At 54.4% G+C, this 18,000-nt stretch overlaps 1 protein-coding gene across 1 annotated transcript in view; it reads right to left on the bottom strand.

Annotated features, from left to right (window-relative positions):
* PEBP4 (phosphatidylethanolamine binding protein 4) overlaps positions 1 to 17,574 on the bottom strand; it is a 186,343-nt gene extending 168,769 nt beyond the window's left edge. Inside the window, 3 exon segments of the mRNA XM_070261264.1 lie at positions 10,865 to 10,991; positions 16,747 to 16,883; positions 17,370 to 17,574. Coding sequence (XP_070117365.1) covers positions 10,865 to 10,991; positions 16,747 to 16,877 — 258 coding nt within the window. The 5' untranslated portion in view covers positions 16,878 to 16,883; positions 17,370 to 17,574.
* Between the last annotated feature and the right edge of the window lie 426 nt (positions 17,575 to 18,000).

The raw sequence follows: 18,000 nt of genomic DNA on the forward strand, positions 1-18,000 counted from the left end.
CCTTTTACATAAATTTGTATGTCTGTCTCTGATTAAGTAATCAGATTAGAATAAATCCACAGAACTAAGATTACTGTTCGAACACGATGAATGAGCTCATGATTTTAGTCCACATTATCAAATCACCCCTGGAAAGGTCAGAGCAGTTTGTGCTGCTACCTGTGACATATACTGTCCTTTAAAGAAACCCAAAAAACCCAGCTACAAATTTGGTTGGTTTTAAATGAAGTCTATACTGTTTTAAAAATTACATTTCTTTGAATTGAAGCTTTCCTCTCACATTTTTAAGCACTTTCTTCTTCCTGTAATCACCTGCTAACACCCTTTGCTCTTTTCCTATGGAAAATTCATCTTTTCCATATTGATTTATAAGAGCTCTTTATGCACAAAGATGATAATCTTTTGCCATATTTCTGGTACATATGTTCTCTCAGTTTGTCGTTGGAATTTTATTTTGTTTATGGCATTTGTTAAAGTGCAGAAGTTTCAAATATTGTTGTAACTCACATCTATTCTTCTTTTCCTTCATGACTTTGTCCCTGGGCTTGTATGTCTGGGCAGGCCTTCTCCACCCTGAGATCAGACAAATAATCGCCTGTATGCTGCTTTTCTAGTTATTTCGTGGCTGTGGTTTTGGGTTTACGTCGACTGCTCCAAGCCGCCTGGATTTCTTGTAGACGTGGAGTTCTGCATTCGCTTGTCTAGCAGTCCTGAGGCTGGAGTGTACCGGGCCGGGTCAGAGATGGTTGCCAAGGAGATGCAGGATTTGACCTGTCTGTGGCTCCTACCTTTCAAGAGATCTCAGCTTGGCAGGCACCTTTCCATGGGGCCCTGGGTTTTTGCTAGTGAATGGAAGAAATGAACAGGGAGGAAGAAATAGCTGTTCCACGATTACACACTGAAAAAGGTACACTTCGCGTGGCTTTGTTTCCCATCTGAGATAGAGGAGGTGGAGGATGGGGAGTGCCAGATGCATGGAGAGCTGGTGAGTAGCTTCTGATTTAGCACTTAGAATCAACGGATTGGATCTCAAACCTGAAATTAACCATCACTCTATTTGCAAGATGAAGAGCTGGAGACACTGGCAATGTCACCCAGTACAGGTTTTCATGGGAAGAGGTAACTGGGACTTCAGCTCCCCAGAGATGTGGGTCTTCTCTTCAGTACCCCCAGGGGGCCAGAGAGTCAGGAGGTTCCGGGTGGGATGGTGTGGTCCTGAGCAGGGGGTGGTTACCTCCCGCCACCATCCAGGAAGACGCTGCTGCAAACTGCCGCCTCTGCCCAGCCTCAGGAGATTACTGTCTTCCACTGCTCCTCCTTCAACCCAGACCCTAAAACTGTTTGCTGAGGTGGCTTGCTCAGTTTCCCAAGTCAGCTCTGCATGTACTGACAAGGCGAGGGGTTAATTCATTCATTCCTCAGGTTTACCCAGCGTCTGCCAGTTGTAGAGCCCTGTGTCCAGCCTTGTAGATGTAGTCTTCTTCAACCGGGGATAAAATATTTCCCTTCCATCTTCCCCCCTCCGTTATCTCCTCTTCAATCCCTAACACACACATACATACACCTCTCTGTCTTGAGTCCCATATCCTCTAGCCATTGCCTTGCCTCAGCTGTCACATTGCAGGATGCACAAGTCACCTGGGTGTCGGAAGAGATTATTATAACCCACCCCCCATCATCATTTACTGAATGCTTCCTGTGTCGGCATGGACAGGCTTTACATACATGATCTCTCGTAACCTTCATCCAATAATCTTCCTTCAACAAATATTAACTGCCTACTGTGTCACAGAGACTGTGCAAGTGCTTGGGATACACCAGTGGATAAACCAAAGATTCTTGCCCTCAGGGAGCTTATATCCCAGCTTTGGGGTGGAGGTGGGAATAGATAAAACAAGCAAACAATAAATGAAATTGTATGTAGGTTAGAAGACAATAAATATGATAGAAAGAAGTAGAGAGGGATAGGGGGGCTCATGAGTGCCAGGGCTTGACTCCTTGAGAAGATAACGTTTAAGCAGAGATTTGAAGGAGGTGAGGATGTGAGCCATGAAGAAATGGGGTGGAGGAGTGATCTAGGCGGAGGGACCCGCCTGTGCAAAGAAAGGCCCTGGAGCCCGCCTGGTGTGGTCAAGAAACAGAAAGGAGGGCAGGAGGCCAGGTGAGCAAGGCACAAAATGGTAGGAGTTGAGGTCAGAGGGGTGACAATGGGCCAGGTTACATGGGGTCTTGTAAGTCATCGTGAGCACTTTGGCTCTTACTCTGGGGACGTGGGAGAAATGGAAGGATTCTGAGCAGAGGAGTGAACTGGCTGAAGTGCAGATTCAAAGGCTCACTGGCTGCTGTGCTGAGAACACGCTGGGCCTTTGGGACAGGCATGGTAGCCAGGAGCCCAGCTGGGAGGCTGTTGCGATAATCCAGGGAGAGGGGGCACCCTCCCAGCGTGCTAGCAGTGGAGGAGAGGAGAAGTGGCCAACTTCTGGGTATGTTTTGAACGCAAAACCAAGAGGGTTTCCTGGTGGATTGGATGGCTGGTGGGAGAGAAAGAGCATTACTGATGACTCCGGGATGTTCAGCTGACACAGTGGAAGGCTGGAGCTGCTCTCTGCCAAGATGGGGAAAGACAGCAGATGGAGCAGGTTTAGGGGAGTGCGGAGGTGGGGCACTTGGGCTTGGACATGTTGCCTTTGAAGGGTCTATCAGATACCCCAGTGGCCATGTGAGTGGGACAGTGTGTAGATGACATTTAAAGTCGTGACACTGGATGGGACCACCAAGGGAGGAAGAGTAGATAAAGATGAGAAGACCAAACACCGAGGCCTGGGATATCCTACATGAGGAGGCTGAGGAGAGGGGAGCAACCAGCAAACGAGACTGAGAAGAGAAGAACCAGAAAGGGCGAAGGCCAGTCCAGAGTGTGGGTCCTGGAAGCCAGGCGAAAAAATAGTTGTAGGAGGAGGAAGTGACCAGCTGGGTCAGATGCTGCTGATGGGTCAAAGATTAGGATTGAGAATTGACCACTGGATCTTAACCAGAAATGGATATTATATCCATGTTACGGTGAGGAAAAGGAAGCTGAGAAGTAACTTGCCCAAGGTCACAGAGTTCCAACCAGCAGAAGTAGGATGCAAGGCAAGGGCTGCATGAAGCCGGCCCCGTACTTCTCCTACTAACCTCTCAGGGTCCAGGCGCTCTGTCCACCACGGAAAGTGCCTCTGAAACCAGCAATTCTCATTCCCACGGGACTAGTCATACTCAGGAGTCTGAGGGTCGGGCAAACGGGATGAACAGAGGACCACCAGCGCAGTTTTAAAAATCTTTTCAATGCCACGTGGGATGTAAGGGCATTCTCAGTGCAAGCGGGCCTGCCTCGGCACTCCTCCTTCTCTTCCGACTGGCTATTTCACCCACCTAGTGAGGGGTCTGGCCCCTGAGGGCTTTTCCAGTTAGTGGCCCCTGGTTTAAGGAATTCCAGTCCAGGGATATGTATGTTTGAATAGAAGGGCATTTCCACGACCGGCTGGCAAAGGGAGAGATGAGCTGAGGAGTGCAGAGGCGCGCGCTCCGCCTGAGCCAGGGACCCTCCGTTTCTTCCTTGCTAGGTGGGTCTCCACTGTCCCACCGCCCTGGGCAATGCCTTCCCGCACCCGAGTGCCCGGCCCCGTGCCACTGGCTCTCGTTGCCTCGGGCAGGATGATGGCCGCCTATCTCCCCCTGGTGTCAGCTCTTGCAATTGCAGCCCCAGGAGACAGTCGGAGGGGATCAACGCCCAGCCACAAGCAGGGCCTGGAGAGCCACGCCTAGAAGTCCGGCCTGGCCCTCCCCCCTTCCCAGCCTTTGTGGGCCTGGTCGGCTTCTGCCGGGGCAAGGCTGGTCCTCTGTGCTGCAGGGTTCTAAGCCTCCGGCACTGGCCCTTTGCATTCCCCAGGCGGCGGGAAGAACTCAGGCCCCGAGGTTAGAACGGCCCGTGGCTTACCCTGACTCTACTGTGGGTTAGCGGCGCAGCCCTGGGGAGGGGGAAGAAGCCAAGGGTCTCTGATTTGTGCACCACCCTGCATGCCGCCCCTCATCTCTCCTTTTGCTAAGACACTTGATATTGCCGGGCCCGTTTGTAAAGGGAAGGGACAGAACAAGGGGAACTCCACAAACCTCTCCTTCCCTGTGTTGGCTTGCCGGCTGGCTCCTTCGCTGGACCTGGAGCCCGCGGGCTGAGGTGGCGGTTGGGAAGCAGCTCGGGCCATTTGGGGTACTCTGCAGATTGCACTCTAGAGCCCACACAGACCTGGGTTCAAATCCCAGCTCTGTTACTCATGAGCTCTGGAATGAATCTTTCTTTGTCTCAGTTTCCTGATCTTCAAAATGAAGGTAATCATATCTACTGTGCTAGGTGGCTGCCATAAGGCTTAAGTGCGACAGTGTTGACAGAGCACTCAACATAGAGCTTGGCCATGTGGAAAACGGCCAGTAAACGGCACCATGTACTAAACACATGGGGATCAGAGGGATAGAGCGGGCAGAGGAAAAGTGCACGGTCCAGGAGCCAGGGCGTCCCAGCTCTAGGCTCACCAATCCACTTCACGTATCTGTGCGTTAGAGCAAACTCACGTCCAGGAGGTTGTGAGCAGACACAGATGAGGTGCGGGGCAACAAGTGGACAGGCACTGGGCTCCCAGGCTGAGCATCGGCCTTCTCCTGTGGACCTCGGGCCTCAGTGCCCCAGCGTGGGACCTGCCTGGCCCACCTCTCAGGGCTGATGGGAGATAAGGGCTGTCCTGACAGGGAAGGTGCTTTGAAAACTGTAACGCTTACAGTCTTGTTACCAAGAGATCCCCCAGCACTCGGCACTTAGCTCCATATCGCGCGCGAGCATCACTGTGGAACAGCCTGCTTCCCGGCCTGGCTCCCAGCACACAAAGGTCTCTGCCTCAGGGAGTTACACGCAGTTGGAGAGACAGACAAGGCAGCAAATGGTGAGAACATGGAAGCTGACACCAGGGGCAGGAGGGGGTGGGTCCTGTCCACTGGAAAATCTTGGTAGAAACATCAGTTAAAGGAAACACAATTCCAGAAGAGAAGCTAAGCCACAGGACCACCGGCCACTGGCTTGGGCAAAGACGGACGCGTCACCAAACCCTTGCACAGTGAAGAAGGTGCTGGAACTGGAGTTGGGAGGCCTGGCTGTAGTCTACGCTCTCTATTAATCTGAAAAGGCTACATACTGTATGATTCTGACTATAGCACATTCTCGAAAAGGCAAAACTATGCAGACAGTAAAAAGGTCAGTGGTTGGCAGGGGTTAGCAGGGAGGGAAAGATGAGTAGGAGGAGCATGGAGGATGTTCATGGCAGGGAATCCACAGCACCATTCTGTAACAGTGGACACATGTCATTATACATTGGTCCAGACCCCTGGAGTAAGGAGCCCCGAGGGAACCTCAGGCAGACTGTGGACTCTGGGTGGTTATGACGTGTCAGTGCAGGTTCATCCTTGGCAACACGTGCACCCCTCTGTGGGGATGCTGATGGTCAGGGAGGCTTGTCGTCTCAAGGGGCAGAGGGAAATCTGTGCACTTTCCGTTCCATTTGGCTGTGAACCTAAAACTGCTCTAAAAAATGAAGTCTATTAAAAGGAACCTAGACGCCCATCAACGGATGAATGGATAAAGAAGATGTGGTAAATGTACACAATGGGATACTACTCAGCCACAAAAAAGATCGGGGGCTGGTGCTGTGGTGTAGTGGTTACGTTTGTGTGCTCTGCTTCAGCGGCTTGGGTTTCAAAGGTTCGGATCCTGGGTGCGGACCTACACAGCGCTCATCAAGCCATGCTATGGCAGTGTCTCACATACAGCATAGAGGCAGATGGGCACAGATGTTAGCCCAGAGACAATCTTCCTCAAGCAAGAAAAAAAAGAGGAAGATTGGCAACAGATGTTAGCTCAGGGCCAATATTTCTCACCAAAAAAAAAAAAAGGATGAAATCCGGCCATTTGTGAGAACATGGATGGACCTTGAGGGTATTAAGCTAAGTGAAAGAAGTCAGAGGGAGAAAGTCAAATACCTTGTGAGCTCACTCATAAATAGAAGATAAAAACAACACCAAACACATAAAGACAGAGATTGGATTGGTGGTTACTAGAGGGGAAGGGGGAGGGAAGAGGGCCAAAGGGGTGATTGGGCACATGTGTGGTGATGGATTGTAATTAGTCTTTGGGGGTGAACATGATGTAATCTACACAGGAATCGAAATATAATGATATACCCCCAAAGTTTACATAATGTTATAAACCAATGTTACCACAATTAAAAATAGGTACGTAATTCCCCTTGAGCTGCTGTTTCCGCGTCTGTAAAGGGAGACACCAGTGCCCCCTCTGCCTGCCCCACGTGGCCGTGGTCAGGGCCAGACAGGCTCTAAGACACAACAATGTGCTGTTGGGTGCCAGGGTGCGCCGGAAGGGGAAGATGTCCTCAAAGTCCCACGGCGTGACGACAGTGGCCCACCAGCCCCACAGCAGCCACCCATGCCGTTCTGGGCCTGTGCCTGCCGGGAGGGCCGTCAGACTGCAGGGCGTCCCCCGTCCCAGCAGTCGCTTCTTGTAGCAGCAGGTCCCCCACCTCCTCCTCTGCTCCCCTCACCCAAGTCTGCACGTTTTAACAAATAACCAGGGATGTTATGACTCATGTAAAACCTTTCTCTGAACTCCTGTTTAGGCCACGACACTCCCTCTCCAGTGAGAGCAGGCAACAAGTCACTGCCGCCATCAAAAGTCACATGCTTGCCCCTCTAAATGACTCTGACAAAGGTGGGCAGCTGTTTTAAAATCCAGGAAGCCTCTGTGCACACTCCCAAGAGGCCACTGCGAACAGCTCCTGAACACGTGCAGAGCCCACATGGACACTTGGGAATGACCGTTTCTTTGCAACCAGGATGCAAACCCATTGGACTCTCCTTTCAGGCCCCATACGCCACCTTGGTGGAGCAGCCCACACAGTTTTTTCAAAGAAACACTATTTGATCTGAAACACACCTGAAACCTGTTTCCCCAGCACTGACTGGAAGGTCTCAGCCAACATCAGATGCTCAATTGCTGAGCAGACACCTTGCTCGCCTGTGCTTCAGGGAGCATCGCTGGGAGCAGGCGGCTTTATTAACAGGTTCCTGGAGGGTCGGCTCAGGTCTGACCAGAGGGTCTGAAAACTCCGGAGCGGAGAGCATAATAACAGGAAGGGGTGGGGGCTGGGAGTGCAGATCAAGGCTGAGACGCTCCCTAAGGAAGCTGCCCAGAGCAACACGTCAGTGGCAGAAGCTTCTCCCAGTGCATTCTTCTAACAACAACAACAGTGAGCATCCTCACCACGGGGAGATGCCCGGGTTGTGGGCAGGGCTGGGATTCTTTCTGTTGGTGACCCTAGCTCCAGCAACAGTGTCCGGGAGAGGGGCAGAGAGCAGAGCTCCATCAGGGTGGCTCCAGGGCTGGATCATGAATGGATGAAGGAATGACACCCTGAGTCCAGCATGGACATTAGGGGCTGTTTTCTAGAAATCCGGGTGGGTTCAAGGCAAAACTGCGTAGGTGAAAGAGCAATGGACTGGAAGGCAGGAAACCTGCTGTCTAGGGCTGGTTCTTGCACTTCTCAGCTTTGGCACATGGTACCTGGGGCATCGTCCCTCACCTGCAGTTGTGGGGGTAATTCCTACTCTGCCCATCTCCTGACATTGGAAGGATCTCGTGAAATCTTGCATGGGAAATTTCTTTGCAACCTAAAAATCAGACTGCAAAGGTTAGAGATGGTGATAAGCATTGCTTCTCTTTCACTTGGTCCCATTGTGGCCAGAGGTGCCCCCATAAGAGATGGCTGAGTGGCCTGGGTTGGGGTGGAACACAGCCACGGCCTCGAGACTTGTGTGGGAACTCCCGGGGTATGTCCAGTGGCAGCTGCTGCTTTGGTGGCACACCTCTAATCACTTTTGAAGCACGGCATTGTTCCCGCGGGCAAGCGTTTGGAGCTCTGCAGACCTGGGCTTAAAGCCCGGCTCTGCCGCCGTCCAGCTCTGCACTTGGCCTGGGTACTACCTCCCAGAGGCACTTCTCTTGTCTTTCCTCCCCAGCAGTCTTCCCCTCTTCTGATAACCAGCACCTTGATTCTCCTTTGGGGGAACATCTTCTGCTCTCAGCTCTTGCAGAGCAAGTGGGGCTGCCCAGAGTCACTGTCTGGTTCAAGGACGTTGATGTGAACCAAGCAGGACAAATCTTGGGACTTTTAATGGTTGGAAAGGGTCAATCTATTCCCACTGGGATTGAGAGAATGGCAAAGCATAAATCTAAAGCTGAGGGGGTCATCTTTGTCACCATAAGAGTCTATGTACCTATAAAACCAGCACAGAAAAAAGTAGAGGAAAGGGACAGATAGCTAGACTCCTCCTGACATTGTTTGAGCACCTGAATCCAGCCATGCCTGAAGTTATCTTTGGAATTTTCAGTTTGTGAACCAATAATGCCTTCCCTCTTTCTTCTTTTTTGGCACAAGCCAGTTTGAGTTGGCTTTTGTCACTTGCCACAACAGTCTTGACTAAAGAAATACTTAACTTGCAGACTTGAAGACAGCATTACATAAAATGACACAATGAATAGTACCAAGCACAAAGGGGATACCCCTGATGACTGGTGGCTTTTGATAACTGTTACTGACTCTGCTTTCTCAGAGGCCAAATTTCCATAAACTGTAGTTCTATAGTAGTAGAATGCTACTTTTTCTTTCTTTCCACCCCTGTGATCAAACCTTTGCAAAATCTCTGCTCTCCTTGGCTTTCTTTTCTTTCTTTTTTTTTTTTTTGTGAAGAAGATTGGCCCTGAGCTGACATCTGTTGCCAATCTTCCTCTTTTTTTTCTTCTTCTCCCCAAAGTCCCAGTACATAGTTGTGTATTCTAGTTGCAAGTCATTCTAGTTCCTCCACGTGGGAGGCTGCCACACCATGGCTTGATGAGTGGTGTGTTGGTCTGCACCAGGATTGGAACTGGCACCCCCCAAGAGGAGCGCGTGAACTTAACCGCTTGGCCATGGGGCTGGCCCCCTGCTTGGCTTTCCTAGGTTTTCCCCCAACACCGCCTCTGGGCTCCGACAGAATGGGAGATTTCAAAATCTGGAGGGAGTGATATCTTCTCTGCGTGATGTGTGCATACCGCAGGACAATCACTATCAACTAAACCGAATCAAACGCAAAGACTTTGCCAACTTGCTTCTAACTTGTCCCTCCCGACGACACCAGGTACTCAGAAAGTCTACACTGCCATCTAGTGGATGTGTGCGGCAACATCAGGCGCAACGGAGCCCTTTGCGGAGAATCCCTTGGGGACAGTCACCGGACTGTGAAAGCATCGGGTCCACCCTCCCCGCTCAGTGTGTGAGAAACCCGAGGACGTGTGAATTAACAGTGAAGCCGAGACTCTTGTCCATGGGGCGGCACACGCTCTTCGCTGAGGACGGGGCTCTCGCCCGCTTCTGCAGCCCTCCACCTCCCGGCCCAAGTTACAGCCACCACGGCCTACCCTCTCGCCGCTCCTCCCACTGTCCGTGAGCGTGCCCCGGGCCCGGGTCTCCAGAGAGGAGGGCTGACGTGTGTGTGCGTGTGCATGTGTGCGCGTGCGTGGGGCGTGGGCGGGTTACGTGTTTGCTCGGGCTCCGGAGGAGCGGACGTTTGCGTGGTTGCAGACGCGCAGCCTGTCGAAGCTCCACGTCCTCAGTCTGATAAAGTGTGAGAAACATCACGGTCATTTGTTTCCTGGAAGTGAAAACCAGTGCGAGCAAGAAGGAAACCCCTGCCCCTCCGCGTCTGGAAACCTGTGCAGTCCCCGCCTCTGCCCTCGCTAGGTGTCTTGCTGTGCCCGCCCCCGCATCGGCCCTGACAGCCCACAGGCGGACCGACCCACGACGAGAGCCCGCTCCCTGTCACAGTGCACAGAGGGACCAGAAGGCCGGCCTCGGTGTGCGTGTGGTCACATCCTGGCCATGGCCCTTCTGTTTCCACCCTGCAGTCCTCGGCCTAGGCTGACAGTGGCACCTCCTACTAAAACAAAGTAGAAGGCGAGGCCGCCCTCCAGCCCCGATGCTTGGGGGGTCAGTCTGGCCCAGGAGTCAAGGAAGAAAGAAACAGCGACCAGACACTGGAGCAGCTCCTCCAGGACGTGGCCTGGCCCCTGGAGGCAACAGCTGCAGCCCTGCTTCCGACTTGCGCGGCCCTTCCCCGGGGAACTACCTCCCCACACCAAGAGACGCTCCCATAACAAGACGATACTAATCGTTTCTCAGTGAATGGACAGTTATTTCCAAAATGCTTCCGTCTTGTGTTTTAGACGACTCTGGGCAAGCTTTTGAGCGTGTTTCATATTGCGATGACGTAGTAAGGGCGCACCGACCCTGCTTGTTCAACCTGCATGAGACGCCCCTAGAAACGAGCACGGCGGGAAGACCACGGCGCAGCCCAGCCGCCCTGCTCCTTGAGGAAGGACTCCCGCAACCGCCCTCCTCCTCTTCTCGGCCGAGCCCACAGCGCGCCCGCACTGGGCTCCACGCTCACTGAGGAGTCAGGCTCTGGGGCTCAGGGGCTGCAGGGCCAGGGAAAGGCCGGGGCGGAGAGGCCCCTGAGCCCGGCCAAAGTTCCACCTGCTGCCCTCCCACCCGCCCCAACCTCCTCCGCCGCTGGGGGCTGCTCTAACCAGGGCGCCTGCTCAGCAAGAGCCTTCTGGTATCACCAGACCCAAACAGATGGCTCTGCACGTGGCCTTGAGTCACCCAGCTGAGTAAGCTCGGAGGGAAACCGAGGCCCACAGCTCTCCCCGCGCAGGCCAGCCCTGCTCACTCACCTCCATGGCCCAGGGGAACTTGACGATGGGCTCGGGCCAGTGGGTGATCTTCTGTCTATAGTTGTTGCAGACAGGAACAAACATGCACCCGACGTTCCCCAGCTCTGGGTAGAAAACCTCAAGGCCCCTAGAAGAGAGGGAGGTGGTCACCCACATCAGGGTTTCAGGGGAGCATGGGGTTCACTGTCGGGATTGAATCCTAGACCTGCCACTAACTAGTTGTGTGACCTGTGTGGCCTAAGAGTCACTTGGCCTCTTGGGGCCTCAGTTTCTTCACCAGTAGAATGCGTACACTGATAGTACCTACTTAGAGGATTGGTGTGAGGAGGAAAGTAAGCGATCCGTGTTCGCAGCAGAGCCGGGCGTGTCGTCAGTGTCAGAAAGTGTTGACTATTGTCTGCATTTACTCAAGAAGATTTTACATCCTTGGCAAGCTTGGTCAGTGTCTTTAGAGTAGGATTGGGTTTAGAAGAACAGTATCGACACATGGCTTTTCAGGAATGTTCTTGCTACATAAAGAAAGGTTTAGCAAGATAGCACAGCCTTCTTCATGGGCACAGACTTCTGTCTCCCCCAAACGATCAGGATCTTCTCCATGCCTGAAAATCCCACCAGAAGTTCAATAATCCACTTCTCTGGGTTAAGTACTGCCCACACCATGGGCTCTCGAACCACCATTCATTGCGCTTTCAAAATGCAAATAGCTCCCAGGGGGTGAAACATCCAGTGGCTCAGACTGTGGGATACTGTGGGATGCGTCTGCTGGTCTGCTTTTTGAGAAGGGCCTGAATGGCGTGCGCGCTCTGAGAACGGGGCTCCGGGAGGCCTGAGCCCACGGCTTCCCCAGGGTCAGCCTTCAGGGCGCATGTGTGTGAGACTGGGGATGCAAGCCCAGGCTTTCAAATAGATATGTATATAAAAAGACCTTTGTGCCAACTTTTCTTTTTTTTAACTTGTCCTTCCTCCCTGCCCTTCTGTCATTTTTTTATCACCAAGATCCAAGGTCTCTGCAGGTTCATTTGCTTTGGATGGTTCAATGAGCGAGAAGGAGTGGGTCCTCAGCCCTTCCAAAAAGCCCAGCATGGGTGAGGAGCTCCACAGCATGCCAGTCACCCAGAGCTGGCCACGGTCCCCTGCTGGGGGACATCTGAAGGGGACCCAGAGTGAATGTAATTAGGGGGAGCAGATCTGAAGAGGGAGCTGCCGGGGCTGGGACCTGGGAGAAGGGCAAGGACAGCTTCCTGGTGGGGAGCCCCACATCCCGCTGCCCCCCTTCCCGCGGCTCCTGAGGGCCCACCCCAGGCAGAGGCAGCAGAGCCTGCGGCACCAGGCAGAGGCTGGGCACCCCGTCGGCCAGCAACTGCAGTGCCGGGACTCAGGCCAACCGAAGCCAGCGAGCTGACCCACCAGCTTGCTGAGTATACTTGTTTCTTCTGACTCTTCCCCAGTTTACCGTAATTCCTTCTAGATGGCGTGGTTTTGGTAGCTATTGAAGAAGTTTTGGAGGACGGTTCCGTTTCTCACCACAGCAGCATTTTAAGGACTGTTCAGTCCGTTTCTGCCACAACTCCCTGCCACTGCAGCTAGTGAGATTGAGGCCGAGAGAAGGGACCCTCCACTGGCAGAGAGATGGAGATTCACACACAGCACGGAGCCCGGAAAGGGCAAGGGGCACGGAGGAGGGAACTGAGGGTCAAAGGGGCCTTCCCCGGGGGCACGAACCCCCCAGGTCTCCTCTTTTCATCCCAGCAGAAAGGCTGCAGATGTTAAAATAGTGAAGCAAAATCACCCAGTTGACATATGGAGAATGGGCCTAAAGCCCCAGAGGACGCCCCAGCAGGGTACATGCCCCCACTCCCCTGTTACATGCCCAGGGCGTGGCCAGCCTGGGCTTCGAAGCCCACATGTTGCTCCACACAGCGGGACGTGCCAAGGGCATGTGCAGGCCTCGGTCCAGTTTAGCAGTTTTATCAAAAGCTTGGAAAAGGACACAGAAGGCAAATTTATTAGATTTGTGAATGGCACAAAGCTGATAATTAACAATTCAGATGATCAAATCGGCCCAAAAGAAGATCTGGACAAGCCCGAGATGAAGTGACTCTGAAATTAAATTTAGTCAGAACACACTTTAAAACTTGCATTCACGTTCAAAACCTTGAAGGCGCCGTCTTCCTGACTGCCCTTCCCACTCAGGAGTACCTCACACAGGACACGCTCCGATCTCCGTCCTGAGATCTGGGGCATCTCCCGGTCTCCTTGACAGCATGAGGAGGCACCCGAGAGAGTCAGGGGAAAGGAGCGGAGCTCTGGTTGCAGCTTAGCCATCGTCTAACATTGTGTGAGTGATGAGGGGATGGCATTTATTGGGCCCCTCCAATAGATCAGGTGCATCACACACGTATTATTTCATTTCATCTGACAATTTCGCAAAGCAGCTATTATCGTTATTCTCATCTCCCAGATGAGTAAACTGAGGCCCAGAGAAAGTCAAGGAACCAGCCCAGGGTCTCACACTTGGTGAACTGAGAGCGTAAGAGGGAAGAGGGTGTGGCAGGCAGGCGGAGTCCAAGATGCCCCCAGTCGGCCTGTCTCCTGGAGTAATCCCTCCCCTTGAGTAGGGGCTGGATTGAGTGACTCACCTCCAACAGAATGCGGCTGAGGTGATGGAATGTCACTTCCAAGATTAGTTTATAAGAAGACTGGGGCTTCTGCTGGGGGGCCCTCTCTCACATGCTCTCCCTCTCGGGTCCTTACTCTGAGGGAAGCAGCTGCTGTGTTGTGAACAGCCCCACGAAGAGGCCACGAGCAAGGGACTGAGGCTGTCAACAGCTGCAGAAGTGAGCTCAGAAGCCGAGCACCCGAGCCCTGACCAGCCTGTCCTTCAGAGGAGACTGCAGCCCCAGCTGACAGCTTGACTACAACTTCCTGAGAGAGTCTGAGCCAGAGACCCCGACTGAGCCATGCCACAGAGACCGGGAGACAACAGATGGGTGCAGCTGCTCAGTTCTGGGGGCGATTTGCTGCGCAGCAATAGACAGCTACTGTGGAGGCTTGTCTGCACTTTGCCCTGTACCACAGGGCTTCCCGAGAGAGGCACGCGGCTTCTCCACGCTTCTGTTTGGCTAGATGGTCACTTAAGTTCCGTCAGCATTGTAAGAACTGGATCAGAGAAAATCGGCTCCCCAGCTGTACCTGTGGAGAGGGCTCAGAGTTCCAGCTGTCTGAAAGCCGGGGTGACAAGAAGGCCCGTGGAGGGGAGGCTGCCTCCACAGAGGTATGAGGGGACTCGGTGGCCACCGCCACCCTCTACTGTGTGGTTCTCAGTGTGAAAGTGTGGGCACCATGCTTAGAAAAGAGCAACAGGTCTGTCGCCAATGAACCCTTCCTGAAGGTGGGGCCCAGAGGCCCAGAATGGGCCCAGGATGGAGGTGGGTCCCCAGATTAGAAAGAGCTTTGAGGGAAGGTGGGGAGGAGGGGACGAAATCTGTCTCCAAACATTTGAAGGACTGTCAAGAGGAAGAGAAACTAGACTTGTTCCATGCAGCACCTGGGGAAAACTAGAAAGAGTGGGGTGAAGTTAAAGTCATCCTCTGTCCGTGGTGAGGATGCTCTCTGAGGGGTGGAGCTCTTCCCCACAAACGAGGGGGCTTGCGAGGCAGCTCCTGGCCACTGGGAGAGGCCACCGGGGCCACTCATGCGGGGGCAGCAGGGTGAGGGTTGCTGAGCGGATTCACACCCAGTGGGTTCAAGTTGGATGATATGGTTCTCTCGGTTCTGAGGTTGAGTCTGGGGTTCTGACTCTCAGTGTTTTGTCCGTCTAGTCTGGCTTATCTCAAGAGAAGGTGGGGTATTTTTCTGGAAGAGCTTTCCTCTTAACCATGTTTCCCACTGCTTGTCACTGTACATCAAACTCCTCCCTTATGGATTAATACCTTTAGGCCTTGAGTCCTAATTTCAAGAATTCCCTATTAGACTATAAATGCCCACAAGGGAGTGGCTTCTCTGGGGGGGTGTCTTGGTGAGGTCAGAAGCCTGAGCTGAGCAGGGTTCTTGGGGAGGGGCCCAGCGCAGGGGTACTGATCTCTCCTTGGGAGTCTGCTATGTCCGTGATGTGCTCTTGTTCGCTGACGGTCTTTTACAAACAAACTCTTCGGCAGCAATAAAGACAAAGCTTCCTCTTGCAATGATGGTTTACAGTCAAAAGACCTTTTCCTGGCGTACAAGCCCAGTGTCCTCAGTCTGTGTTTGTCAGACTGCGGGTTTTGCTGGTGTATTTCAGGGAGTCCTGAGAATGGCTCCTGCGAAGGACTAAATGTTTGTGTCCTCCGAAATTCATATGTTGAAATCCTAGCCTGCAACGTGCTGGCATTAGGAGGTGGGGCCACTGGGGGTGACTAGGTTGTGAGGGTGGAGCCCTCATGAATGCGATTAATGCCCTTATAAAGAGGCCCCAGAAAGCTCCCTCGCCCCTTCCACTGTGTGAGGACACAGCGAGAAGATGGCCGTCTGTGGACCAGGAAGTTTCTATGACAGCTTCTCACCAGCCATGGAATCTGCTGGCACCTTGATCTTGGACTTCCCAACCTCCAGAACTATGAGAAGTAAACGTCTGTTGTTTGTAAGCCCCCTTATATGGTGTTCTGTTACAGCAGCCAGCATGGACTAAGACAGCTCCCCTCTACCGGAGCGTGAGAAGCTCCAGGCCCTGGATGAGGTCAGCACCGAAGGCGGGAAGGGGAGCGCGTGAGTGTAGAGCCAGATGAGGGGTTGATGCCCCCTGCCTCCTGTCAGCTGTCAGCACCGTTTTCTCCCCACAGACTGAATTCCTCATGTGCAAATGGTGATGGGAATCCCTCCCTGGTGGGCTCCTGATTCCAATGGAATGAGTCCAGGAGTTTAAAGCACGTAACAGGTGCCCGAAGCTCCCACGTGTGCCACGTGCACAGCCCCCAGGGCGCCAGCATGCAGACCTCCACAGGCCAGGGCCTAGGGCAGCTGGGCCCAGGCTGGGCACCTCCAGAGACCACACAGAGATGATCATCTTCCATGTGTTCCACAGTGAACGTGGGAAGCACAGAGGCACCCCATCATGGGCCATTCTCGGGGCCTCGCCCTGCCTTGCCCTGGCCCAGATGGCCTCCCCAGCTCATGGGGCTTGACCTTATGCTGCCAGAGCAAAAAAGCCTCCCTGAGTCTGGAAGGTTCCACTCAGCAGAGCAGATGGAGGATGGGAGCCCACCTGGGAGAGGCAGCCGCGTGCTCTCCTTCTCCCACATGAAACCTCACCTGGAACTCTTTCACCAGAGTTTTAAGAATGTACCTCCAAACCTGAGGCCCCTCCTCTGCCTTGGAAGGGAAGAAGCCAGCCTCCGACCCCCGTGTTCCTCTCTGGACAACGTCCAGTGGCCTCACTCTCTGCCTGTCCCGACTCTTCTGGGGCCTCGCTCCAGAAAAGCAAACCACTGCGTCTCCCCAGGGAGCATCAATCACACGCCCTCTGTCAACCGCCCATGTCTGTGAGATCCCGCTTTGCTGGGGAGGTGGAGCCTTGGGGCTGCAGGGAGGGTGGTCTCTCGGGGTGCCAGCAGGGAGGGGGAGGCCGGCACCACAGGGCCCACAGGTTTGGAGGCCCCAGGGCTGCTGACTGTGTCCACATCCCCCTGGTCCTGGGAGGACCGCCCTCTGGAAGCAGGAGCCTGTCTCGGGGTCCTTTCCTCAGTGCTGCCCTCCCTCCAGGTAGTCTCCAAGGCTGCCTTGTTTTCTGCCTGTCCGCAGAGGCTGCCTCAGGAGAGGTGCTCCCCGGTTCTGGAAACACCCCTCCCAAGAGCTCTTCTCCGGTTCCCACCTGCCCACTCGCTTTGTGGGGTCCCGCCCAGCCTTACTTGCAGAGGACAGCATCGTTGTCAGGCAGGGCCTCATAGACGCACGGGTCGTTTTCGTCCTCGTCTTCAGTCGCCACCATCGTGACGCCCAGGAACAGGGCTGCCACAGCCAGCCTCATTGTCCAGCCCATGGGCACCTGGGACAGAAGGAGCCTTTTAGAGTTGACAGGCCCTCTACTGGGGCGCCCTTCCCAGCCCGCACGCCCCCACCCTAAGGGTCCACGGGGTGGGACAGAGACCTCGGAGAAGCAGAGGGAGAAGGGCGGGCTGCTGCCTGGGCCCCGACAGCTAACCTGCCACCTGGACACAAGCGCCCTGGGAGGCCCTGGGCCTGCTCCAAGCGGGACTCGAGTTGCAGTCCTGGCCGAGGCCCGCCTCTGTCAGAGCAGGGCTGTGCTGTCACTCTCATCCCCACTGCCAGGGCAGAGAACAGGCTGCAGAGCAGCTTATGTAAGCCTCTGCGCACTGCTCCTCATCCTGCCCCACCACCCCGCCCCCCGCACTTTCCCCTGCGAGGTCAGCTGGCTGATGGCCAGCCTGCTCCTTTGGCTTTGAGGCTGGGAAGCTGATGACCCCCAGGCCTTAGGTGGGGGCAGGTTCTGGGGTGCTTGTGAGAGCCTGACCTTGGTTGTTTTTCTAGAAGTTAGGGTTTGGTGGGCTGTGCCCCTTGGACAGCTCTGCTTCTCCTGCCCGCTGTTCCTGGCCACCTGCCACAGCAGCCTCGGGGCTGTCTGATGGTGGATGCAGTTGGACGCAGAGACCCTGTGTAGGAGGGGCTGCTGCAGGTGGGGAGGGCCGCCGGGCCCCAGGCCGCCTCGGAAGGGCCAGCTGAGGACAGAAGGGTGCGGCCAACTGCGCCTCATGCATGCTGAACTCAGCACTCTCCCAAATAACAGTCTCTGGAGGGGAGGGCCAGCAGCGCTGCTGGGCAGGGCAGCTTGCATAGCACTGTGCTGGGGGGAGGGTGGCCTGGGGCTGCGCCAGTGAGGCCCTTGGCAGGGACCTCAGAGGGCCCGCCTTCCCTGGGGGAACAGGCCTGCAGGACAGAGCGTGGGGGACTCCGACTGGAAGCCCAGGGGCAGAGGAAGATCAAAGGCAGGCCTCCCACAGCCTTTCCACTTGATCTGCCCTCTGTCCTCTCTGAAACGTTGGGGGGCTCTGAGCTTCACCAGGCGGGGTGGGGCGGGGGGGGGGGGGCCCTCTGCCTCTCTAGAATGCACCACTTCGCCCTTCAAAAACAGGTAAAATGACCTA

Source organism: Equus caballus, chromosome 2, assembly GCF_041296265.1.
Source record: "Equus caballus isolate H_3958 breed thoroughbred chromosome 2, TB-T2T, whole genome shotgun sequence".
Classification (NCBI taxonomy): Eukaryota; Metazoa; Chordata; class Mammalia; order Perissodactyla; family Equidae; genus Equus; species Equus caballus.